Raw genomic sequence first — 26342 nt, forward strand, 5'->3', positions numbered from 1 at the left:
AGCAGTTCAAGTTCAGCCATCGTTATAAACTGACAAGAGACCCATTGCGAGTGTCAGAGAACTCCCTGAACTTAGTCTGACATGCAGTTCTCCAATGGGTTTTCAGGCATTTTGGGCAAGTGTCTGATGCCAAGGCGGCGACCCCTGCACGTCACTCAGTCAGGGAGTCAAGCACACGAGCCTGGTGTCAGTTAGTTCGCCTAACACTTTAATTAAAAATCTCAGCAAAAGGAGCAAAATCGAAAGTTATGAATGTTCAACTAAAAGTGTCAAGGAAGCAGAAACTAGACAGCCAGCTAAACGGAGGAAGGAGTGAAAATGTGAATGGGTAGCTGACTTCTCCTTAGAAAAAAACTAAATCAAAATCGAATGGATAGGAAGAAAATATTTGTCGCACTTATATATAAAGCCAAGTGAAGGCTTTCTGCCAGAAAAATAGGTGAAGTGATAGGAGGGGCTATAAAATAAAAATGTTATTCTCGCACAGCCAACGTGGTGAAACCCTGTGCATTATATTGAAATTGAAATCGAGAAAATAGAAAAAATTCCGAACGAAAATAAACGCTTATTGACATTTGCTCCAGCGATAATCAATAATATTTCCGGTTCCTACTGGTATCCAACGTATCCGTATCCGTTTCAATGTGTTCGTGCCAATGCAAATCGTCCACATTTGTGCAAAATTATTTTATTGACAAATTTGACTGGCAATGGCGTCGAAATAGTACGAACTTTTGCCTTATTGAGCCACTCGAACAGAGAATTCATATTCATATGCGTGGATAACGCTAAGTGTGTTATTAAAACGATGCAATAACCCATAAGCGACACTAGATGTCAATACTCAAATTAAGTATGGCAAATAAATTCTAAAATAAATGGCATTATTAATGAACGTTCGCATATCTCTGTATTGCCTTGCATTGATCACGAATTTTATTAACAAAATCATGTGATTAGATCTGTATTTAAAAACTGTTTTAATTTTCTACTCTTATTAATGTGTTCGCGCAGATACTGTAGTTTTAGTGCACATAAATATGCTTTAAGCCAACTGCTCAAAATGTGTTCCATGTTTTCCTAGAGCCGGCTGAATAAACACCAACTCATTCACTTCGAGTTAGTTTAATTAGCAATAAAATCAGTAATTATCCTGCGCAAACACGTTGGCACTGACCAAAAATAAACGCAAAATGGGCGTGGCAAAGCAGCCATAAAACGCGAAACAATCCAAAACCATTGGCCATGCCACAGAAGTCAGCTTAAAATAAATTTAAATTTTAATTTTAATCTCGGTTCCGCTCGCTCGGCAGCGACACACACAAAAGCCAACTTTGTTGGCGGTGGTGAAAGTCTGTTGCCCACACCTTTTTCCTTTTTTTGGCCATCCCGCCCCCTGTTTCCATCCCATCATCCCTTAACCAGGGAATCCGTGCCACTGCTGCGTAGACAACTTTCAGTGTCCCAGCTGCCATCTCTGTGTGTCCCTGTGCAAGTGAGTGTGGTCTGATGGAATCCTTTGGCAGGTCCCTTTGCTTCCTGGAGTCCTGTTGGTCCTCGCATGCTGCACATCACTGTGAAATTTATCATGAACTGTTCTGTAAATATTTAAAAAATTATTAATATATTCGCTTAATAACATATTACTAACCGTTCGTAAGTTTTGAATAACAAATTGCTGTATTTTGTATTATTTTTAATGCAAAGGAAAGGGTATATGATATTCGTCATGTTGTTGACTGTAAAAGTGGCGGCTGTGGGATTTCTGAGCGGCTCTTTACATATGCATGCAGGATGAATAAATAAAGCGCAGTGCTTCGCTTAGGTTCATTTCTGCCTTCTACCTTTTGGCTGCTGGGCCACCACCTTGCGATATGTCGCATACGCCGCGTTGTCTGACACTGAACGGCAGCCCTTTGATGCAATGTCTCCTGTGGGGCAGCAGTCGACTCCCTCTATTTGCGTAACCGAGCACATGTTGAGTCATCCAGTGGGCGTTTTTGCTTCTCTACCATATATGCGATTTTGTGGCCGCAAAACAATTTCGGTATTATAGGCAAAATGGGCAAACGGTTGGATGCCATTAGACTGTAATTAAACAACTTGCATAATTTAGCAGTTTTTTTGGTCTTGATCTCCTCATATAACGCCCACGACATGGGATTGTTATAATTTTGCATTGCTATCGATTTTCACAGTGGCATTCATACTGCAGCGTTAATTGGTGTCATCTAAATTCATATTTCCTGGCCCAGTTTGCTGAATCAACCAACGTACATACATACATACAATAGGCGTGTGTTGACCTTTTTGGTTACAAATGGTCAATATGTAAATAGGTTGGCAATTAAAATGCTGGCAGGGTATATTTTGTTAATTAGCCAAGAAAAAAAATGTGTAATTGGCTTTGGGTTCTGCAGGTTGGAAAGCTCTTTGCACTACTAAAAGCAATTATATATATATTTTTTTTTTTGAATAAAAGCCTCCAATTTGACCTTTTAGATTTTACGAATTGAAAACGGACATTTTTATACGTATCTAATTTATTATTCCGCTGCGATTATAAATGTGTTTGAGAGCACTAATTGGAATAATATACTAAAGTTAAATTTAAACATAGGTGCCTTAAAAGGTAGTGGAAAAAAGAAGCTTTTAAACAAACTGGTTTGCTATCTGGTGTCCTATTTGTTTCAAATCGTTGTATCTCGTTGCTTGCCATTTTGTTTGTGCCAAAAATAAAATAAAATGCAGAGCCAAGCAACACGTCAGCGTCAGCACATTTGGGCCAACTTTCAACTACACTGTAAATATATTCGCGATATATTCGCTATATACCTGCCAGCTGGCATGGTTGGTTTTTATGTGCCTTATAGTTTTTTTCCTGCTATTTTATGTTATTTTTTTTGGGGCGTTGCCGGTGCTGACTTTTAATTAGCACTGAGTGCGTGCCGAACTGAGCCAAAAGCCGTACAAATTGTTATATAAACACATACACACGCCCAACAAAGTGTTTTCGAGGGCCTAAAACATTGTCGCCACCAAATGAAGTTGGCTAGCACGAAAACTACGCAGGTCACGAGGAAATTAGTTGCCCAAGGTGCTGTGTGTATTAAAAAAATAAAACTGGCAAGTGAAAAGTCTTGAAATGGCAGCGGAAATGAAATTAGGGGAAAGTTGGGGGAAAGGACGTGCTTGCAGCCCTGAAATGGAATTTTTACTAACCCCCATATCCCTTTTTTCCATGGTTTAAGGTTAAATGTCCTTTGGAGAAAAAAAACGAATAGCAAAAAGCGGGCGATGGCCTGCCTCGCTTATTTTGCATTTTTGTGTGTTGTTTCCCATTTTTAATTTGCATGTTTACGCCAAAATAGCATGCAGACGGTAAAATATTTGTAAAACATGAGAGAAGGAAATTCCGGTAATTTTTAATTGCCCAAAAATATTTCAAGTAACATTTACCAGCAATTTCGATGGAAAATGATGCATGTGTTTCTTGCAACGCTATAAGATGCAAAGAATTTATATTTTTCTATATTATAACCCTCACAAAATGTAGCTGGCATTTTGGCTTGTCTGATATTAGCCCCAAAAAACTTGAACTTTCATTGCACGAACATGTTAATGAAGTGGAATAAAATGGCTGAAAAGAGATTGCAAAGAGTTGAAAGTTTAGGGGGCATGAAAAAATACTGCAACATTTCTTCTGATAAATCTGTTTACACGACTTTTAGCATTGACATTTTACTCTATTTAACACTATTAAAGTTTAAGTTTTGAGGTGAAGCCATTGAGAACTTTGCAACGCAGATGTTTAGATCATTATTTATAAAAGATATTAATATTTACATTTGGTTTAACCCCTCTACACTTGGATACATTTTGCAGCTTAGCATTAAAATTGTAACATTTGTGTATATTCATATGGATTAGTCATAAGTCCGGTTATGCATAATATGTTATTCACATGTTCCTTGCAGTAAATCCGTCTCTGAATCTAAGTTAAGATAATGCTGTGCAATGAGCGAGTGAAAGCGAGAAGAAAAGTGGGAGAATGTAGCATTGTTACGATGATTAGCTGATTTACTCTATGGGTGTATTTTTGCAGCAGTTGTGCATGTCTCAAAATAAAAGATAACCAGCTAGGGAGTAATTGCCGCAGAATTCACTTCCCAGTATAGAACAAAGAAATCAAGGAGCTGCAGGATAACATAAGAAGATCAAAAGAAATTAAAAACAAAATATTATGATATATGTATATGTGTGAGTTTAGAATTTAGATGCTTTTTGATACCCCAAACGGACATTAGCTAGGCGAAAGGCAAAATATGCATTGAAAATTTTATAGAAAACAACGCAACTTAGGCAACACATACATATATATATATATTTAAACCAGATACTTTGTTTAAATGGTCATAATCCCACAAGGAAATCAAGCACAGCTCCAACTAAAACATGTCGATGGATACACCCAGACAATACGCCCAAAAGTATGCAATTTGATTGTGCAGATAGAATATTTTTTAAATGTTTATAAGCAGAGATTGAACTATTTGTAAAACATATTTTAATAGACACCGAAAACCAAAGAACAAACTTTTTGAAACATATTTTTTATATACAAACAAGACGACGAAAAAGTTGAACACTGCGAATATGCACAAAACATATATCTTTCGGATAACCCTAGCCTAAGTTAAACATTTGTACAATTTTCATTTCGGATACATACACATACATTTACTTTCGATGGTTTCACGACAACTTATTTTAGGCCTGGCATACAAACGTTCGGTTAAAGCTTAAGCAAGTAATCCAAAGTACAATCATTTATGTCAAACGGGACAACACCACAGCACACCAGATATATTGGGCAAGGATAATTCTGAAATAGAAATACAAAGCGATAAGGTTGAACAGTCGTTTTTACAGGGACAAACGAGATCGAAACACTTTTTGCTAACAATTTTTTAAAATTCGTTTTACACACTCGCTTTATAAGATTGCTAGGCGATTTCAGGATAGACCGCTAAAAATACAACAGCAGTATAGTTTTCAAGCTGAAGCGAAACGGTTAATGGAAAACAATTGAAGGGAAGATATTAAAGATATTTAATATTAATTATTTAGACTAAACTTGAGCTTAGGTCCGTCGACAAAACCACTCCAAAACCGAATGTAATCCCCTGTACTTAGTGTGTAACTAGAGGTGAAGCTTCCCAAGCCCGAACCCAAAACCCAAACCCGTTACCGTATCCAAATCCGTAGTCCCTCCCCTCGATCAAGATGTATGCAGCTGCTGGTGGCGCCTCGCTGGCTTCGCGCCAGGCGCGGCAGCGCCAACGCCAGCAGAAGAAGACGCAACAGCTCCAGGCGAAACTGCATCCACCGAAGGCGGCCGGATTGGCATCCGATCATGCCGCCGAGGGCGCATCCACGCCCACTCGCAGCCAGTCGCGCCAGTTCCATCAGCTGCCCCAGAACTATCTGCGTGCTCCGCAGCCGCATGGACGGAAACTCAGCGCCACCTATACGACGCAATCGAAGCTACTACTGCCAATCGAGGAGGGTGACACGCAGTCGGTGTCGCAGCTGCGCATGCACTCGCACGCTCATTCGCATGGCCACGCCTACGCGCACTCCCACTCCCATTCCCATGGACCCGCCCACGCCGCACCCGCTCCGCTTAGTCATCATGGGCAGACGCCCTACCAGCAGTTCGCCTCATCCCACGGACGCGTCTCACCGAAACTGGTGCACCGGCACTCCGGCAGCAGCAGCAGTGCCGGCTTCCATCCGGTCATCTCCGCCGGACAGCTGCACAAATCCGCAACGGCCACGCTGCCGCTGGTCTCGCACATGGAAGCGGAGGCGATGGCGGTGTCGCCATCGGCGGTGGCCGGCGTTAAAACGACAGTGACCTCGTTGGAGACAGCCACGCCCACGTCTCCGCCGCTGGCCAGCACATCCGCTGCCGCTGCAGCCGCAATGGCGGCCGAGGCGGAGGCAGAGTTAGCTGGTGCCGGCGCCATGTTTGTTCCCCACCATGATGCCATCATTGTAACGCCGGCCACGCCCATGGCCTCGCCCGGCCACGTGGCCAAGCTGCGGCGTCCCGGGCCCGAGGAGCTGCTGTTCGACTCCTCCGCCGAACGACAGCCGCTGACCGCCGATGAGACGCTGGACGACGAGGATGAGCCAATGCATCCGCCGGCGCCGGGTCAGCTGGAGCGTAAGTGCAGCGTGTACAGGATGCGCAGGAGCGACGCCTTCGAGCAGGACACTGGCGGTGCCAGTGGTGGTGTTGGTGGTGCAGGCGGTGGTCTCAAGCGGCAACTGAGGGAGCTGCAGTTCAGCACCGGAGTCCAGCAGACGCAGTACGAACCACTGCTCGCCGATGAACCGCAGCTGATCTTCAAAGGATTGGGGGTCAATGGGCGCAAGATGCAGATATGCGCCTACTGCGAGGAGGGCATCTGCGTGTGCGAGCACCTCGAGGTAATTCCGGGCCCATCCTGGCCAACCCTGATCCCAATGATATCTATATCTATGATATATCTATATCCCTATATATCTATGATTCCTATTCCCCGATTTTGCTATGCGCCAGCTTATATGTCTTGTGCATGCTGAATAATTCTATTATCCTTGTTTGAGTGTTAGTTTTCTCTGAGTGTTCTCCTAAATTTATGTTCAATGGTTAACATACGTATCTTATGCTTTAGCAATGTATTTTTCAATAGGGAGTAAAAGTATCTTTAAAAAGGGGATTGGTTTTGTATGATAATTAGATAAAATATAAACTTCTATTGGGGCTACAGTTTTATTTGAATATTAATGAAACATTGTGGAAGTGTGAAATGCTTTTAGGTGGAAGTATTCATTTGATTTATAAACCATATCTTAATGGTGCTTAACACTTCAATCAAGATTTAATATCATATATTTAAACTGAAAACGAAACCAATAATCTGTTAAATGCTGAGCAAATAATTTATGTGATAAAATTTATAAGTTTTCGGGATGCTACTGAGTTATGGGATGGGAAATCCACATTCCCCTGAGGTATCACCACTGATTCTATCACATACACATTATCAGCAGGATGCATTTTCAATGAAGTTATCATAAATATACACTAAGAAACTTAGAAATATTCAATCGAGGCTGTGCAAGCAGCTCTGACATCCCACACCCACGCTGTTTTGTGCATGTATGGCATTTATAATAAGGACAAGCAGTTTTTGGCAGGAGTCAACCGGTTTGGTGTGTCCGTGCAGCTTTCCTCTCGACTAGCCCCATTTTTGAGGCGATGCCATAACGGCGGCATCGACAAGGCAAATGCTAAAAACGACGACTGCAAGTGCATGCATAACAACAATCCCAGAATCGGAAGCGCATAATGTGCCTTTGTATCGGCCTGATAATGCAACCTGCCCGACTTAGGAGAAAAAATGCTTTGGCAGGCTCCATCCACCCACTTCGGCCCCCTCTTTCCACCCAGCTTCCCAGCCAGGTCACCTCCTCCGTGTGGCGCCACTTGCCAAATGTTGTGTAAAAGGCTAATGGCAACACTGAATGTGTGCCATAAAAGTGCAGGGTGGCCGCCAACGCGACTTTAAGTTTCGTCCTTAAAGTTCCTGGATCACAACTCACTTAATGTTGAGTCCTGGATGAGTGCATGAGTGGTAAATTAAAAAACTCAGCACTGCGCTATTATTTGAGTTGCATAGGCAGCGATTCAACTATATATATATACATTATATATGGATACTTCTTTATGGGGAATAAAGCTCTAAACTTGCGCAAATTAAACAAAACGTGCGCACAAAAGAAATCTCTGTAAGAACCGTTTTGAAGGCGGATGCGCCGTTCTAGGCGAATAAAACTATTTCAACAAAACAAATAGATTCCACTGAATCGACACAAGCATACCCATTAGCTGATGGAAAGCTATTTTCATTAATAGAACTCAAACACATTTGTAAATTTGCATTTAGGAACTCTTCGTATATATACCTAGCTATCTTTGGGACTCTAAAGTCTTACACTTTAGTGTTTAAAATTAGCTTTAAAAATTCACTTGTATTCTAGGTAACAAAAATGTTATGGACATACATAAATACACTTAAGATTATGTCCTTAGACATATTTAAAAAACCAAGTAGACCCATAAAAGGCATTTCTGTCATAAGAGGTAGTTTCGTGTGATGATCGTACATCTGGGGATTTAGTGCCAGTGCACATCCACAATAAGTCGTCTGCGTTCTCGCCAAAAACTGGGTGTACAAAAAAAATGTAAAGTGCCAAAGAGAAAGTGCAAAAAGCGAAGAAAGTAAACAGAAAAGCGACTGGCGGCCGCTGAAATTTATTATATTCCCAGGGACCCACGCCAGCGTCATTTCGAGTCTCCTTTTCTGCCACTCGAATCGCTAAGAGAGACATGGATTTTCCTATGGCTCCTATGTATGCGTTTCCGCGCGCGTGTGTGTGTATGTGTGTGTGTGTATGTATGCATTCCTGAGCGCCTCGTGCACAAAAACAACAGCTAGTAAATTAGCTGGAAAATAGGGAAAAAAGTACGCGGCAAAATGGCGGACGTCAGAAATGCGAAAAAATATCATCATCGCCATTTGTTCCACCCGCCCACGTCGCCGCTTTCCACGTCCCCGGGAAAAGTGTAAAATGAAAATGGGCAAGAGACTTGTAATAAAGGTGAAAATAAACGGTAGCACGGTTCGCTGGGATTTTCACGGGGGGCGGGTGCCTTGAATTTATGAATAAACAAAATGGTGACATTGAGATAAATAACTGCATTAGCATTAATTGCACACTGCAAACGGTTGTTAGAACGGATTTACTACCAGAAATCAGTAACTAATTCAAGCAAGTATCTAGTATCTATAGGTGCATACACATTTTTCCAAGTAATTGTGCCTTTGGCATCCATTTCAGATTTTCAATGCTATTCCAATTTAGATTGCTCAACTATCAAGCTTAGATAACAATCATGTTAATTGAAAATCCATGTCAAGGACAGACTATTAGACGGCTTTCGAATCAGCAGTATGCTGCAATCAGCAAGTCGAGGCCGTTCGATGGTGATTATTTCAGTTTGATGAATCAAATCGCTTACGCTCAAGCGAACAAAATGCCTTGATTTACGGAGAAGTCGTTCGTCGTGCTCGTAATTTAATTTCCAATTACACGAGATGTCTGCCAAAAAAAAAAAGAAGAAAGTGCGACACTGGGGACTGTTGCTGCCTCAGAATGCAGCCTCAATAATTACTCAAACTGTCGCCCAGATCCGGCGCCATCTTCCCATTCTGGCCACTCTATATCAATGCAGGGACATCCTGGTGGCCCATTTTTCGCAATTCTCGGCGGTCTCTGGTAATTGTTTGTCAGGCACGTCGGTCTTGGCCAGTTCTCGTAATTGTAACTGACATATTGCCAGTGCACAGCCTCATTCGCCACTCCATGCCGACTTACCCAAAAGCCATCTCGCAAATTTTTTTTTTTTTTTATTTTTTTTTAAACTTATTGCGTTATTTATTGGATCTTCCCTTTTTGTGAGACTAACAATAATTATTCAAATCTTATTATATAACTTATATTAATTACAGTATGAAGTAATTGTATTAGTTAGAGACGGCCCTAGGATTTCTTTGCTGGGCTGGAGAATCTTTGCGCTTCAGTCGGCTCTGACTGTAGACTCGCGTAAGCGACTTCGCGAGAGGATTTTCGTGTGCGGCGAGCTTTGCTTGATGTTTACTTTTTTTCAACTGAATTTCCTCATTGACAAGGTTTATATGGAGGTCTCTATGGATGCTTTCGCTGCGTAGGTACCATGGTGCCCCAGTGATAGTTCGCAGAATCGTGGACTGAGCTCGCTGTATGATTTCAATGTTGGTTTTTGAAGCGTTTCCCCATAGTTCACAGCCGTATGTCCAGATGGGTTTCAGCACGGTATTGTAGAGGAGTACTTTGTATTCCAGACTAAGGGGAGAGTTGTAGTTAATAAGCCAGTGAAGATTGGCTGCTTTAAGCTTCATATGAGTCCTCTTAGATTCTATATGTCGCCGCCAGGTGAGGCGTCTATCTAGGTGAACGCCGAGATATGTTACAACGTCTGCTTGTGGGATAAGTGTATTGTTCAGGGTACAGGGTGGGCAGGTTTGTCTGTTCAGTGTGAAGGTTACATGTCTGCTTTTGGTCTCGTTTATCTTAATGCGCCAGTCCGCAAACCATCTTTCCACTATTTTAAGATGGCAGGCAAGTTGCTCTGTTGCCTTTGCTGGGCATCTAGATCGGCTAAGTATTGCGGTATCGTCAGCAAACGTAGAGGTTGTGAGCTGATAGTTCGTAGGCATGTCTGCTGTGAATAGGGTGTAAAGAACGGGGCCCAGTACACTACCTTGGGGGACTCCAGCATTGATAACGCGGTCGTGTGAAGTTGAACTGTTACACCTGGTTGAGAACACTCTTTTGAAGAGATACGATTCGAACACTTTGTGCGTGTTCTGGGGAAGCAGTTTTGTTATCTTGTACATTAGTCCTTCCAGCCAGACTCGGTCAAATGCTTGTGCAACATCTAAGAATATAGCTGAACAGTATTCCCGGTGCTCAAAAGCGGTACGAATTTCGTTTGTGATGCGATTGACCTGTTCGATCGTTCCGTGATTTTTGCGAAAGCCAAACTGATGCGATGGTATTGTATTTCGCCTTCTTAAGTAGGGAGTTAGTTGATTTAAAAATGCCTTTTCAAACAGTTTCGAGAGACACGTTAGGAGACTGATTGGTCTGTAGGATGAGGGTTGCGTTTTGTCTTTGCCTGGCTTGGGAATCATTACTATAACCGCCTTTTTCCACCTTTGGGGATAGTATCCAAGTTTCGTAATAGCGTTGAAGAGATGGCATAAGGTCAGAACCGCACACGGTGGGAGTTCTATGATCATTTTTGGTGCCACCAAGTCATGTCCAGGTGATTTTTTGGGATTAAGACCTTTTATGATAGATGCTATCTCACTTTGGCTGAATGTAACTGGATTTATAGGGGGCAAGCTTTTAGTTACTACAGGGAGTACAAATGAGTTGCTAGCAGGATTTGGTTGGAATACTTTCTGAAGGTGATCGGCGAACGCATTAGCTCTATCTTCGTCGCTGCGTATCCAGCTTCCAGAGGGACCTCGCAGTGGAACGACTGTTTCTGCCGGTGGCTGTATGCTTTTGTGTGCTTTCCACAAAGGGTTCCTTTTACTGGTGGGCGATAGTTGTTTGATATATAGATGCTGAGCGTTGGCTTCCTCAAGCTTAAGTGCCCTGGTTAGTTTACGTGTTGCTATTTTTAGATGTTCCTTAGCCGTTGGGGATCTATGATTCTGCCATTCTCTTCTTAGTCTTCGTTTTTCGAGTACTAGCTGTTCGATTTCACGATTTGTCTTGCTATGGTTTGTCATTTTGTGTGTGTCTGGAGGTGTAGAGGCCTTGGCTGCAGCAACAAGTGTTTCCTCTATCGATTTGACCAGGCGATCAACATCCTCGTCGGTGAATACTGTTTGAGTCGGTTCCATGTGAGTACAAACATATTTCGCGTACCTTGCCCAGTTGGTCCTGTTGCCTGTCAGCCTGTAGGGCCGCTCAGTTATATGTGGTCGGTGCCAGAGAGTAAGTAGAACTGGAGAGTGATCAGATGATAGTTCTGCAAGTGACTCGGCCGTAATATTATTTCTTGGAATCTTTCTTGTTATTGCGAAGTCAATGAGATCCGGTAGCTTATTTGGATCTGCTGGCCAGTATGTAGGCCTACCCGGAGTCACATGATCGAGCTTGTTTCGCGGCTTAATGAGCGCGTTATAAAGTTGTTTGCCCTTTGGGGTCAGAAGACGTGATCCCCAGTGCGTATGCTTGGCATTGTAGTCACCGGCCGCTATGAATCGCTCACCGAGTGAGTTGAAAAATTCCGTGAATTGGTCCTCAGAAACTACAAAACGAGGTGGGCAGTAGACTGCGGCCAGAGTGACGGGGCCGCTGCTGGATTGCATGCTTATGGAAGTGGATTGCAGGTAGTCCATTTCAGTTCTGTTATAAAGGTGGTGTTTGATGCGACCTCTGATAAGTATACCAGTGCCCCCATGGGCTTTGCCGTCCGGATGGTTTGTGGCGTAGAATAAGTATCCTGGGATATGGAAGTTGTGCTTGTCTGTTAGATGTGTCTCGGAGAGGAGCATGACGTCAATATTTTTATCGGATAAGAACTGGGCAAGTTCGTTTTTATGCCGTGAAACGCCATTCGCGTTCCACATAGATATTTGAAGTGGAGACATTATATTGATTTGAATGACAGAAGATGCTGTATCAGCATATTTTGGTTTCGCATAAGCTCTTGCATTGTGGTTTGCATGAATGTCATAAACTCTTTTAGGGTTTGCTGGAGTGAGATCATCATCGTTTCAATGCCAGTTGATATATGCTGCGTTTGTTCGTTCGAGGTAGTTATTTTCTGTTCTTCCCGAGTAGAAGTCGACTTTTGTGTTATCGGATTCACGGATTTAATTCCCGATTTTAAGGCACTAGCGAAGGAAATGCTAGGACTGGTACGATGTGTAGGGGGGGGTGCAGTGTAGGACGGGCCCGATTGTGGCGGGGTGTGAGCGATGTGGGTGGTCTGAGCGCGTATTGATTCTCCGCGTTTGTTAAGGCGGTTCTTTAGTTCCTTGTATACTACACAGCCACGCCAGTTCGCTGTGTGACTTTCACCGCAGTTGCTGCACATTTTAACAGAGATGTCTTCCTTGTTCTTATGGCAGTTCGCTGTGCTATGAGCTTCACTACAGACTACGCAAATAGATTTCAGCGTACAGTACGCCTTAGTGTGGCCATATTCTTGGCAGTTAGTGCACTGCACTGGGCGATTGCGCTTGTGTGGCTCTTCCACTGTGATACGCCGGTGCAGTAGGAGCTGTAACTTGTAGATTGGATGAACTTCATTTTTTTTCAGTGTCTGGCGTTCTGGCTCCAACTCGATTTTGAACATTGGTTGTGGTTCCTTATTTTTGTTTAAAATGTTCATGACCATTTTCGCACTAAAGTTCTTTTCCTTGAGCGCTTCTACGATTTCAGTGGTCGAAACAGTTGCCTCAATCCCTTTGAGAACAACCTGTAGGCCCTTTGCGCTTTTTAGTTGGTACGTATAAAAGTTTTTTTCCTGCTTCATCCAAGAATTTGGTTAGTAGACGATGGCTATCCTCGGTTTCAGTTTGAACCTTTGTTTCATTTATGTTCCCTTTTCTTAAGGGTATTACATAAAATGAGTTTTCTCCTATAAGTGTGGCAATTTTGTTCACTAGTGCACTTGAGCTTTTTTCGCGAATGTATATTGGAGGAGGCTTGACCTTCTTAGGTGACTTTGCCGGTTGTATACTTTCATCAGTAGAATTTGCCAGCAGCTCAAATCTGTTGGTGTTTTCTGGCGTTTTGTTAGTGAGCATGTTAGCATTGTCGCGTGAAATTTTTGGTTTGTTTTCTGTTTGTTGGCTTTTGTAATTTTGAGGGCTGAGTTTTCTTTTTATTGTTATGTAGCGATCCATTCCAGTCTGTATGGTGGACCCGGCATTCTTGTTTACGTTTTGGCTTGCTGGTAGCGCAGCAGAACCCTTAAGTTGTGTTTTTGTTTTGATCGCTGGTTCAGTAGGAGCAAATGCTTGCGTCGACGAAATTGAGCGAGCTGACGATACCGTTCCAGTTGTTGTTGTGATTGCAGTTGCAGTGGTTGTTGTTGTCACAGTACTAGTCACCGTAGGTAAGCGTAAAGAAATTTCGCAAGTGTTTGGAGATTGGGGGTTTTGTGACAGTAGTGAGGGAGAGCAAGAACGCGCTCTTTCTTGAGTTGTTGGCAATGGTAAACTTGTCGGGTTAGGGGTGATTGACCGCTCGCTGTTTGCAGAAGTCGCGGAGACGTAAGAGAAGTACGCGTTGTTTCGTTGCAATGAGAGCCGGCGGTCGTCTTGCTCGCGTTGTCGCTGAACTCGAGTGTCGTTTTGGCTCATAGTGTAAAACTACTTGCTTAAACTATTTCAAACACAGAATATGTATTCGAGCGATGGTGCATCGCACAGAGCGTCTATTTCGCTTTCGAAAAAAGCCATCTCGCAAATAAAGTGGTAATCATGCCTGTGCACAAAATGAAAAAGAGAGAACGTTATGGTCGACTGGCTCGACTATTGGATACCCGTCAGTTAGAGAAAGTGGAAGGAAAATTAAGATTTCGAAGTGACAGAGCAAATGCTCTTGGGTTTGCACGCGGGCTCCACCTAGCGGCGGTTAGTTTTAGTTTCACACATCTTTTGAAATAACTTTTTAAATTTTAAACAATATGAAAATTGAACCTGGATATCTCGCCGTTCATAGGGCATACCCTTTACGCTACGAGTAATGGGTATAAGAAGGATCTGACCAAACCAACGACAGCTCCTTGTTTATTGGATACTTTGCGGCGGCTTCATTGAATTATTGTTGCATAATTCATTCACATCAAACACACACACACACACGAGCAAGAAACCCTTCTCGTTTATTACAAAGCCGCATTTAAATTAATTTTCGATTTTGGCTCGATGCTTTTTTCTCTGTTTGCTCATCCCCATTCGCCAACATTTATCTTCGAAGTTTGGACAGCGTTGTTGTTGATTGTTGCCGCTGCCATCGACAATAAAAATCATTTAAAAAGACACAAATTATTCTGCACACTGCACACAGCTCCAAAATTGCTGGGGCAGCTTCATGGTCCCAGAGGGGTATTTATTTGCCTCACCAAAATGGGAAAATGGCTTTATGAAGAATTGAGCTTCATGATATAAATACATCGATTTGCATTCGTTTAGCTGCAATACAAATGGTCCAATATTTAACTCGCTTATAATTAAGTAAAAACTCTGTGCACTTAACAGACATCTTGAAAATTGATATCGAAACATAAGTGATATCTGTGACAACCACAATATCCATTATTCCTGCTTATATCTGCGACAATTTTTCAACTCGAAACGACTGCGATTCTTAAGCTTGATTTTTCGTATACAATATGTTTATTATGCAATTTTTTGTTTAAATTATAATAAGCTACATTGCCACAAATTTGGAGTCCATTAAGCCTGCTCCCGCATCGAAACAGCTCAATAACTTATGCTCAATTAACACCGGTTAGCGGTTGGCCAGGGCAAATTTGCCAGCCAATTTGGAGCAAACAGCAAATAGCAGACAACACACTCACTCACACATTCGGTCGCCTCAATGGCTGTCAACAATCAAATAACATGACTCGCAACGAGGACAGTTGCCATTTCTCACGGCATTGTGGCATATGCAAATTCCTCATCGAGGGGCGCCTCGCACGCCTTTAATTACCTGCAGACAAGGCGACCGTCGAGTGCCCGAGACAGGTGAGCACCAGGTGAACACCAGGTGAACAAGTCGGGGGGCGTTGTGCCAAAAATTCGCCAGCCACGGGATGTCGGCATTCACATTAATTAACCCGAGATATATGCACTCACTAGAGTTGCAATTGAGCAACAGTCGATTTTGGTTGGCTACTTGGCTGCGGTTTTATGGGCCACATTCGTGCCTCCTGTTTGCCAGCATATTGATTTCCGGGGTTTAGCTGCATTTTTTACTGCCGTCGAAATGTGAAAGTTGAATTTGCATAAGTTCAAAACACTATAATGTTTTATAATAGCCCGCAAAGTGGCCACGAGTAAAGGTTAAAGGTAAAGCTTGCGGGTAATATCTTGTACCTCATTTTGATTTAATTTAGGTTTTTCATTTTCGCAAAACATTATTTCTTGTAATGGTTTTGTACGGTAAGAGTTTAAGCTGTATTACAGCAGTCGTTTACAATAATTACATTGCCTGGGGCGAGTGATTGATGACATTTTATAATTGAAAGTATAAGGTTAAACTATTATCGACCATCTATCATTTGGGGGGAGCTGATGAAATTGAAGTGCCCTTGGGATAAATCTCTTAAATATCCATCAAGAGCATAGCGTATCCGTAGAGCTGTATAAATTTTCCCATAATGCACTCGACACAATTGGCCATAAAATGCATGGCACCCAGCAGACAATTCCTCACAAAAGAATAGGGCAATTCAGTGTTAATGAAATTTACAGTAAAGCGTCATATATTATTTCCACTCTTCCGAAACCCATTATCCTTGCCCAACCCACTTCTGTGCCTTTAGCCTGGCTACATGGCGAAATCATGGTGCACAAATTAATTTTCATAGTATACTTTTTATGCGCTTATGTTGTCAGCATGACATTGTTGCTGCCCCTGTTGGCGACTAGCTGCCAAATAGCAACATGTGTAGCGAAACGCACACACACGGACACAACACGCACACATTCCAATGCTGCGCGTGTGTGTGTGTGTGCTGCGTCTGTGTTTAATTGCGAAAATGTAGCAATCTTTTAGGCGTTGCATCCAGTCAGTCGGAGTCAGCCAGCCAGCTTTTGTTATGTCAGCTGCGCCTGTGTCATGTTTTTCTCCATTAACGACCACGAGTCTGCATTGTATGCCAGCACAGCAAAGGTCATCACAATATATGCACTTATAAAAGTTAAAATCTACCTCGGATCTACGAAAAAATGTTCTCAATCTACACATAGAAGAACGCGAATTCTTCAGTGTAAGCACTGACAATGCGATTAAATCTATAATAAAGAACAGCAGCTCTAAATTCGTTAGCCTAACATTATAAACAATACTTAAATATATTAAATATAAATATATAATATATTTAACTACGTATATATAAATCAAAATCTCGAAACCTCAGCAGGATATATGCTTTTGTATTATTGCCGCTAGTTTCTTGAACTCTGCTGTATGAAGGGCTGTGCAAATGGGTGTCTGCGTTTGAGAGCGTGTGTGGCTTTTGCATGAATCTGTATTTCATTAAAATTTCATCTGCATCGTTCAACGAGTGACTTTTTCCGCTTTGCGCTGTTGAATTATTGAAATTTTCGGCTCGCAGTTGCCAGTTTTGCTTAGGTCGCTGCTCCACTTGGCCAACAAAGGAAGGCATCCCTGGTGAGGCAGTGCCTCCGCTGCAGGATTTGCATATGAATTCCAGTTGCAGCAGTTGCAGCTCGAAGCTGGCGTAACTTTTCCACGGCCTTCCGTTTCTTTTCTCATCTCACAGTTGCCATTTGAATTATGGCATTGCAGGGCAGCTACATGCTTATATGCCATAAATATTTTCCATGTTTGCATTACTCACCAGATTTTTGCAAGTGATTTGCAACGGCCTGGAAACTTTGCACTCGACATGTCTTAGCATTTCATTCACGAGGGGCAATGGCAATGAAATCGATTCAAGTCGAATATGTGCCAGAGTGCATTGGGTGCGTTCAAGTGGAGCTATCTTCATAAATGAATAATTTGGTTTATTGACACGGGCTCCATTGTTTGCAAACGGATTCTCGTTTATATTCATGGACATCAATCGATAACTTAATATGAATACTCAACACAAAAAGCTACTTTACCAAATTAAATTTATAAAAAGATCAACCATGGCATTCAACATTCAGTTTTCCAGCATGAATATATCAATCCATAATAAATAAACGATTACAGTACAAAAGTAAAAAGTAAATATTATTCATAACAACGTACAATGTTTAACATTTCGGCCATTGATTTAAAGCCTTAACAATGCACACAGTAATCAAGCCGCCAACTTAATCCAACTCATAATTGAAACCAAAAGTTATTTATTCATTCAACAGAAAATTTTAAATGGAGCCGCAGCAAAGAACACAAATAAAGCATTCATATGCAAAATAAAATTGAGTCAAACAACCGAACGCCATGAATTGGAAAACTGCAACAAATGTGATATGATCAACTAATAAAATATAAATAAAGACACTTTTAGTATAAACCAAAACAACGTTAATTATGCCTCGGAAAATGGCAACAGCAGCAACACAGAACGATAAATCAAAATGGGCTTGACTTTTATATAGCTAGCAATAATGACATTTAGTGCTAAAGCAAACGAACAGGAAAAACAAAAAATAACGAGAAAGCTTTAAATATTTTTTCTACTTACTAAAAACTTAAATTAACTGCACCAAATGTGATCGAACCGAAATAATATATATTGAACAACCAATAAGAGTTACTTCAACAATAAAATTCGACAACGACATTGCCTTCTCTCATTGTAGCCTAAACGAAATTAACTCTAAAACTCAACTTCGTAGTCACTAACGTTAATTACTAGCCTAAGCCGACAATTGAAACTAAAACCAAAGGAATAAGTTGATCAACTTACAACTAAACTCAAAGACTTTTCTACGTGCAACAAGGAAAATTACAATTCAAATTGATTAAATTAGATAATGCATAGACTAAGTCGAGCAATCAATTACATTCTAAACGCAGTGCGCCTACGTTAACGCTGCGCTAACGAAAACGGTCAATTCATAGATATAAATAAATGTTTATAGCTTTCAATGCCAAAATCCAAACGAAAATGAAATCTCCTACGAACACAAAGCCGCGTGACGTGAACGCTACGTAGCAAAAGCCCAGGCGTTGCGTTACGCCGCGCTACGTAACGACATAACCACAGTCGAGTCCACATCCGATAATCCGATTCCCGTACTTCACGCCGTTTATGATCCAGGATTCGCCGCAGGAGCGTCGCAGGACGAGTCGCCGGCGCAGTCAGAAGCATCACCGCTGGAAAAAAACACAGCCTATACGAAACACACAGTGCAACAGCAACAACAGCAACACCAACCAACCAACAAGAACGACTTAACGGAGCTAGAAAAGCAGCCGACCACTGGCGATCAACGCAGCCCATCCTCAGCCCGCCACTCAACTGCGCCAGCCCTTCGACTTCGAGGCTGACGCAGTTTTTCAAACGCCACAGCTACAGAAGAACCCCCCAAAAAAACAACCACCACAAGAACTACAGCACTACACATAGGGATCTGTTTTGAAAAAACCAGATACAAGAATTAACATAAATATTACTCTTTGCTTCTATTTCTATACTCCTCCTCTTTGTGCCTATCAGTACGTTCTCGTAGTTGTTGAGAAAGTTGAGAAAGTAACCGTAATCGGACTGAAAGCACGCCTTTTTTGGATGCTGCCCTCACGATCGACGTAACGCGCGGACTTCGTGACATTTAGTTTTGGACGTTATTAAGCTCCTAAACCTGTATTCTGTGTCATCCCATTGATTTCGAACTGTGAACGCAACCCCAACGGATACGCAATCACTGACGTGACGCATACGCACCGTTGTACAACGGACAACTGACGTGTATAACATAAATACAAGAACTAAGAACTTTAACCGTTAACCAAAAGAACAAAAAAACAACACCAAGATGCAGGCCGCATTGATGCTAAGATCGAAATCTCGGGTGGCGAGAAGAAGAAAGCTACGAAAATTAGGTGGAAGACTTGAGTTGCCTAGTAATGTAGCAACTAAAGAAATAGCTCCATTTCCTCGTTATCCACCTGAGTCATGGGTAATAATATAAAATACCAAACAAAATACCTAATTAAATTTAAACCACATTCTATGAATCTCTCTATATCTCTGTCCACTTCTGAACTGAAGAGCCCTTAAAGTAAAACAAAAACAAGTTCAGTAAAGCGAAAATATAATCTTTGACCCTCTAAGAACCCAAACCTAAATCGAAGAGCGCAAGTTTCTTAAAAGTCGTCAAATGAAAATCATCAGCTTTAAAGAAATTCTAATTTCCAGCCCCTATCCATACCGAAAACCTCCACCCAATACTAACCCAAGCTATCTGACTATCTGACTATCTTTCTGATCTGTACTTCTCTCTCCCCAACTATCTATCTTTATCTACCCGTCCCCTTCTCTATTCGAGCCTCCCAAGTTTCGAGCCCAAGACACAATATCTATTTTGAGTTCAGAAACACCCCAGAGTTTCCTACCATCAGAGCATACTTTTTTCTTAAGTAGTGTGGCAACTCTATGCTAGGTTAACCAAATAGAATTCAACTTTTTCTCCAACTATTTACTTCATCTTGGAATTAACTTAGTGTGTGCCCAACTATACCCGATTCTAGAACGTAGAGCCGCTTTTGAACGAGTCTTGAATTAACTGTTAACTCAGTAGACAATTTTATAATATACGATATATCCATAGATACTATATATTTCAAGTCTAAGAGCTCTGCCAGCCAACAACTAAATGCGCTGTACAACTAGCTTAACCACCTTTATTCAATTCTCAGCAAACTATTAGTGCTTTTGCTCAACTCTCTAACTCTATCTCTCTCTATAGCTATCCAACTATCTCTCTCTTTGTCTAGCTCTCTGCCTAACCCTTCTGTCTCTATCCCACTAAGTGTAACTTTCTATAAACCAATAACTATCTGTCTGTCACCCAGTCCCTCACTTAGCTTCAACTGTAGTTGAAACATTGCACAGACCCCGCCTTCAAGCCAATAACACCCCACTCCAACCCACCCCACCAACCCAACAGAGAACCCCTGATCACCCAAAGCAATCTCAACCACTTTCGCCTACTTGCACTTGCTTAAACTCTATGTAACGTATAAATAAAAGTCAGTATAATCAAAGACGTGTGTAGTTCTTCACCCACAAAACCACTAACAGATCAGACATATCTAGTGCGCTCCCCCCACTCACACGCTGCACCCTATTAACTAGTCGAGTAGTACTCAACAGTATCCAAAGCAAGTGCTTCTAACTATTCTTCACTAAACCTAACTCAGATAAACTAAAACCAAAAACGAGCTATGAAATATCAAATACAAATTACCTACATAACAAATATAAAGCACATCAACTAATTTTTAATTTGAAACACACTTATGCCATTATTTAAAAACAACTATACTGATTATAGTTTAGTTTTGAAAGATGGTTTCATGGATCCGTTGAGTTTCTCTGGATCCACGAATCATTGAAATTGTACATTTTATTTTGCTAAACACGCACTAAGACAAACAATTTTCCACCACCTCTTGTTTCACTCATTCTACTCGAAACTACTATTCTTTCACTCTGTAAATTTCGCCTACCGATATTTGCATAAGTTTCACGTAAAACACATCACACAAATTATGTATCTTGAATCTTACATTTTTGATTTTTAACTTTCGCCAATCTCGATGTAATCCAATTGCGTAACTAGAAAAACACATACGTGACCACGCCCCCGGCGCCGCCGCAGCCGCCTCCGCCACCGCCGGAAGTAAGTGCCAAAGCATCCATTTTGAAAAAAGAAAACACTCATTTGCATACCGAAAAGTATGGAAGCAAACGTTTTATTTCCGTTCTATCGTTCGTTCATCACGTGCAAGTGTCCCACGTGTTTCTTTGTATATGTGTAACGTAATGATCACCTGCGTGATTGCCTCTATGCAATTGCGTTGTGCCGCTTACGTTACCGTCTTGCAGTTGGTTGTAATTTGAAAGTACAATGAAAATGCTTGTAAATAATTCACTTTGCTTTGCATTTGATGTCCTCTCTTCTCCCAACATACCTAACCCTCTATCCACTATCTGTCTGTTCTTCGCTCCTTTTGTATGCCAATTTTGTTTCATTTTTTATTTCAATTTTTTTCGCTTAAGTTCATTGCGTTTCGTACTAAGCCCAATACGCATTTGCACATGAAATATTAAAAATATTTTTCTTGGTCTGCCATTGGTGTGTGTTTGAGCATTATGCCGAAGCCAATAAAATATTTTAAATATTTTATTAACTGCAAAGCAGGGCTAGCGAGAAAAACGGTTTCGACCAACAGAATTGCATTGAATATTTACAAGCATTTTCATTGCTTTGATTTGAACGACCCCTCCATGTCGTTTTGTGTAAGGACCCAGCGACTATACTGCAAGAACTGCCAGTTAAGCTTGAGCAATCGTGTGAACTGAGTGCCCATCCACATCAAATATACATGCCTAGGCGGAGAATGAGTGTCTACGAAATGAAATAACTTGAGCTTTAATACCACTTATTTAAGGTATCACGTTGGGCGCCAGACTTGAGTAACTTTGGGCCCCACGTTGGGCGCCATATATGACAAATACCATAAATTGCATAATAAGTGGCTCTTGTAAAATTAGAGCGTTTTAATTAACTTACTATCGCCGAAGTAATTAGCATAAATCAGTGGCGAAACTCAACAAGTTTGCCAACCGCCAATTGAACTCAATTTACATATAGAATACATTTTGTAGGCTCTCATTCTCTTCTTTATCAATTATCTCAACAATTAATTGGTTTCATAAGTTTTTATTTGGTTTCTTTCTTGATTTGTTGGCTTTGATTTTTTTATTTGTAGTCATCAACAAAAGAAAACAACAGACATATGAAACAATCAAACGATAAACTAAAAGAAAGTATGCAACATTAACTAACAACCAAAAACGAACCACCAACAGCAACCACAAAAGAATAAACATAACACTCAAACGCCAAACAAACACTCAAGCAAAATGCATTAATATAAAATAAACAAAATGGTATCAAGTTTTCCCAAAAGATTCTGTAAAGCTTACTTGCCTCTCATTCCCGTTTTCGATCTAGGAGCTCAACTTGATTCAATTGCGAAATTTGTTCCACAAAGTCAAACCAATCAAGAAGTCAACAAAAAATAACGCTTGGAAAAAAAAAGAATTCAAATGAAAAAATCAAATTGAATGTTTTACAAAAACGGCAAAATGCAAATAAAAAAATTTTCCCTTTGACAATGCCGACCGATTCGCGTCGAGTCGACAGCCAAAGTGAAACTTTTGCCTTAAATTGAAATGCACATTTTAATTTCGGCCCGAAACCATTTTTTTGTGGAACATTCACATGTTGAAGCAAGCGCTAAAAACAAAAACAACCCAAGAAAACAAAACGAATAAGGTAGCAGAAAAGAAAAACAGAAAAAAGGAAATACCAAAACGTGTACACACAGCATATATTTTGGCTGTGGGTTAAAAGGCTTTTTGGGTGGGAGTATTGTCGTTCTTTCGATTTGGGTTCTGTAAGTCAAAATGCAAATATATTTCCAGCGGTCTGGGTAAGTCAGAGTTTGGCGTGATTCCTATAACAAATACAATTTATAAGTACAATGTAAGGAAATGTTTTTTCGTAGTTTAGAAAGCCTTTGAATTTAGCAATGCCGGCTAAAAACCTAACCCAAAAAATTCAAACTAAATTTCGAGCCCCACCTAGCCAAGCCAATAAAGCGCATTTCATCAGCATCAAAAAAATATCTATTAAATTTTCGAAAATAAAGTATTAAAGTGTTATTTTGCCAACGAAATCAAACAAATTTGGCGCACCTATTACTATGCATACTTTTGGGGCAGACTTAGCCTTGAATTATTATTATAAAGGCCCTTGAAAGTATGTATAAAGCCAGTACCGATAGGTTACACATTAAAATCATTTGTATAAATTTGTTTTTGATTTTTTTAATCTATGTCGACACATGTGGCAATCTTCTGGGAATATATACGCTGCGAGCTTCAATCGTTGCTTTTTTATAATTTATTTAAGCTTGAATTTAAGCCCTTCTTTTCACACACACACGAGACAAGATTTCTATGGTTTCCTTTCTACCTTCTCTCCTACTTTCTCTTACTCAATGCGAAGCACGCACTAAAACTCCAAAATGAACACCGGAAACACACCCACACACACACTCGTACTCCTGTTAAACACTGTTTTCTATTCATTTCTTTCAAACGCAGGTACGCGACATTTAATTACACCTATTTCACCCCCAAAAAGAAATCAACCCAAAAGTATGCAACGCTTGCTAAAATGAAAATCAATGAAAAATTCAGATCGCCAATTAGGTACAGTCTAAATTTAAGAAGTCTAGTTATTGTGATCCATTACCGATTCTATTCCTCTATTGGTGTCTAAAATTGTAATCACAATGCTCTCTCTCTCTCTGTATCTCATTATATAATATGTATATCTCTCTCTCTTTTTGTGCTGTGGCCCGTGCTCTGTGTGACTAAAAAACTTAGTAGCGTGCTAGGTTTAGTAGCTTAAATCCATATAAATATGTTTATCTATGTAAATGTGTGAGTGTGTGTGCGCGTGCAATTGCGTGTGTGTGCGCCAAATTGAACTTTAACATATTGGGACATAAAAACAGCCGGAATTTGAACAACAAACAAAACTATCGTATAATTTTCAACATTTTTTCCTCGCATGTTTGCATTACCTTGCTCGTCATTTTTTATTATATTTTCCGCTCTTCTCTATCTGTAAGTCTATATACCCTTCTCTCTGTCTATATATGCATATGGTATATATATATTTATATATGGAATGCAAATGTTATTCTGCTGCGTGCATTTTAATTGTCTTGTCGGTCTCGCTCTAATTTCGCTCAGCCAACTCTTTAATAAATTTATCTTGCAGTCTGTGCGTTTCTCGCATGCGCTTAATTACGTACAAGAAAAAAACATTATTTATTTTCCACTGTATGTTTTATTTTCCCACATGTGGGTACCAATGGCCTGTCATTTAAAACGGATTATTTCACTGACAGCGGGGTATCTATCAATTTCTTTTTGTATAAAAACCCAAAACCAACACCCTTTCAAATGCTTTGTGTAACCAACGAGCCTTTTGCTGACTAACCGCAAGCCAAAGCACAAGAGTGAGTTTATCAACAAGTATCTTTGAACTAAGCACTGCAAAATGGCCTATTGACTAACCCACACATGCCTTAACAATACTAATACAACATATTTTCCAAATATTTTAAATGGCTTGTGGTCATGGCAAAGTTTCTTGGAACCAGATTAAGAATAAACAATCTAATAATGTTTTCTTTGTGGTCTTTTATTTACCTACCTACCTAAAATAGCTACACTCAGAAGAGAATTATTATCGAAACAAATACTTTATAATAGACATTAGATTAGATTCGTGTAAAGGCTGAGAAACCCTCTAAAAAATCTACAAAGCCAGGCTCAAAGTATGTGTATCATCAAACTCCAAGTCTTCCATCCCTTAAAACCCATTCGCAGACAAAATTCTAAAGCTTTTCGATGTGATTCTTCTCGCTCGCAACCTGTATACGTTCGTGTGGTAAGCTTAGCCAAAACAAAAAGTAACAAAAATGGTGGCAGTAAGTAATCAATGGTAATTCGACAAGGACTTAATCAATTTTCGGTGGCTAATGAAAGGCCTTGGAATGTGGCAGCCGAGAATTGCACAATTTGTGGTCAGCACTCGTGTGTGCACTTGAAAGGCCCGACTTAAACTTGGCTTCTTCTGTCAACTTGACTTACTGCCATTTGTGGCTAAAAAGTTTCCCAGGCTGCCATAGACTATTTCCCCTATTTTTTGCCAAAAACAACAACTGGAAATGAAAGGAAGGCAGCGGGAAAGGAGGGGTACGTAAGAGCTCCGGAAAAGGCGAAACTTTGCAGTGCAATGAAATGCAATCGAACGGAACCGAAAACCAGCGACATGCATTTTCCGTTCGTCCCGCTCCATTGTTTTCCACCAAAAAAAAAAAAAAATGAAGAAATGGAAGAGGAAAATTTGTCGAGTGTCGTTCGAGTGCCTCAGTGCTTGGCGCAGCACTTTAAGCACATTTTATTGCGAACAAATTATGTAGCATATTTTTCAGCGCCTTCTCCACAGCCCTTGGCTTGATTTATAGTGTCGTCGCTGAAATGTGAAATTGAGCGCAGAACAGACTGCTGATCGATGGCTTTTGCCATTTCCTTGACTCTCACTATCCCTCCCATTGGTTTTTTCATAGGTTTTTTTTCAAAGTCCGACACATGCATTCAATTAAACCGGGACTCTGGCAGACCGTTTGACATTTTCATTAGGCAAACAAAGGCAAACGAAACGAACGCGGCTGCGACGTTTACATTTCATGGCCGGATATCCGGCTGCAAAAAGAAAAAACCAAAAGAAATGTCTACTTCCGTTTGAAGTCCAAGTCCGCAAGACCGGTACTCACACACAGCCACACCACTGTGCACATTTAGCCGCAAAACGACTTTAATTTGCGGTGCCACTGGCGCTGTTTCTTCCCTTGCCTCTTCCATATCGCATATATACATATATATATATATATTCTATATGGTCTGATTTCATTACACAATCTGCGCTTAAATGCTAACTTTTTCGGTTTCCCGGGTTCCGTTTGGGAAAACTTCGCCACTTTCCTTTGTGGCTTTGCCTTTAAATTGTTTTGTTGGCCAGTCGGGCAGCAGATCTCTCCGGTTGGTTTCCTTGGTCCTTGGCTGGGGATTTCCACTGGCTGCCTAGCAGTCC

General features: G+C 40.9%; 1 protein-coding gene across 6 annotated transcripts in view; it reads left to right on the plus strand.

Annotated features, from left to right (window-relative positions):
- The window catches only part of LOC117150657 (serine-rich adhesin for platelets), a 73757-nt gene that overhangs the window by 39148 nt on the left and 8267 nt on the right, over positions 1–26342 (plus strand). The window contains exons 1-2 of one of the 6 annotated variants that reach the window (XM_033317665.1): positions 18942–19556; positions 21222–21281. In XM_033317665.1, coding sequence (XP_033173556.1) covers positions 19413–19556; positions 21222–21281 — 204 coding nt within the window. In that variant the 5' untranslated portion in view covers positions 18942–19412. Of the gene's footprint in view, positions 1–3885; positions 6499–18941; positions 19557–21221; positions 21282–26342 lie in introns of those variants that run through there. The other 5 variants (XM_033317673.1, XM_033317648.1, XM_033317657.1 and 2 more) reach the window with 5 other exon arrangements.

This window comes from Drosophila mauritiana, chromosome 2L (assembly GCF_004382145.1).
Source record: "Drosophila mauritiana strain mau12 chromosome 2L, ASM438214v1, whole genome shotgun sequence".
Classification (NCBI taxonomy): domain Eukaryota; kingdom Metazoa; phylum Arthropoda; class Insecta; order Diptera; family Drosophilidae; genus Drosophila; species Drosophila mauritiana.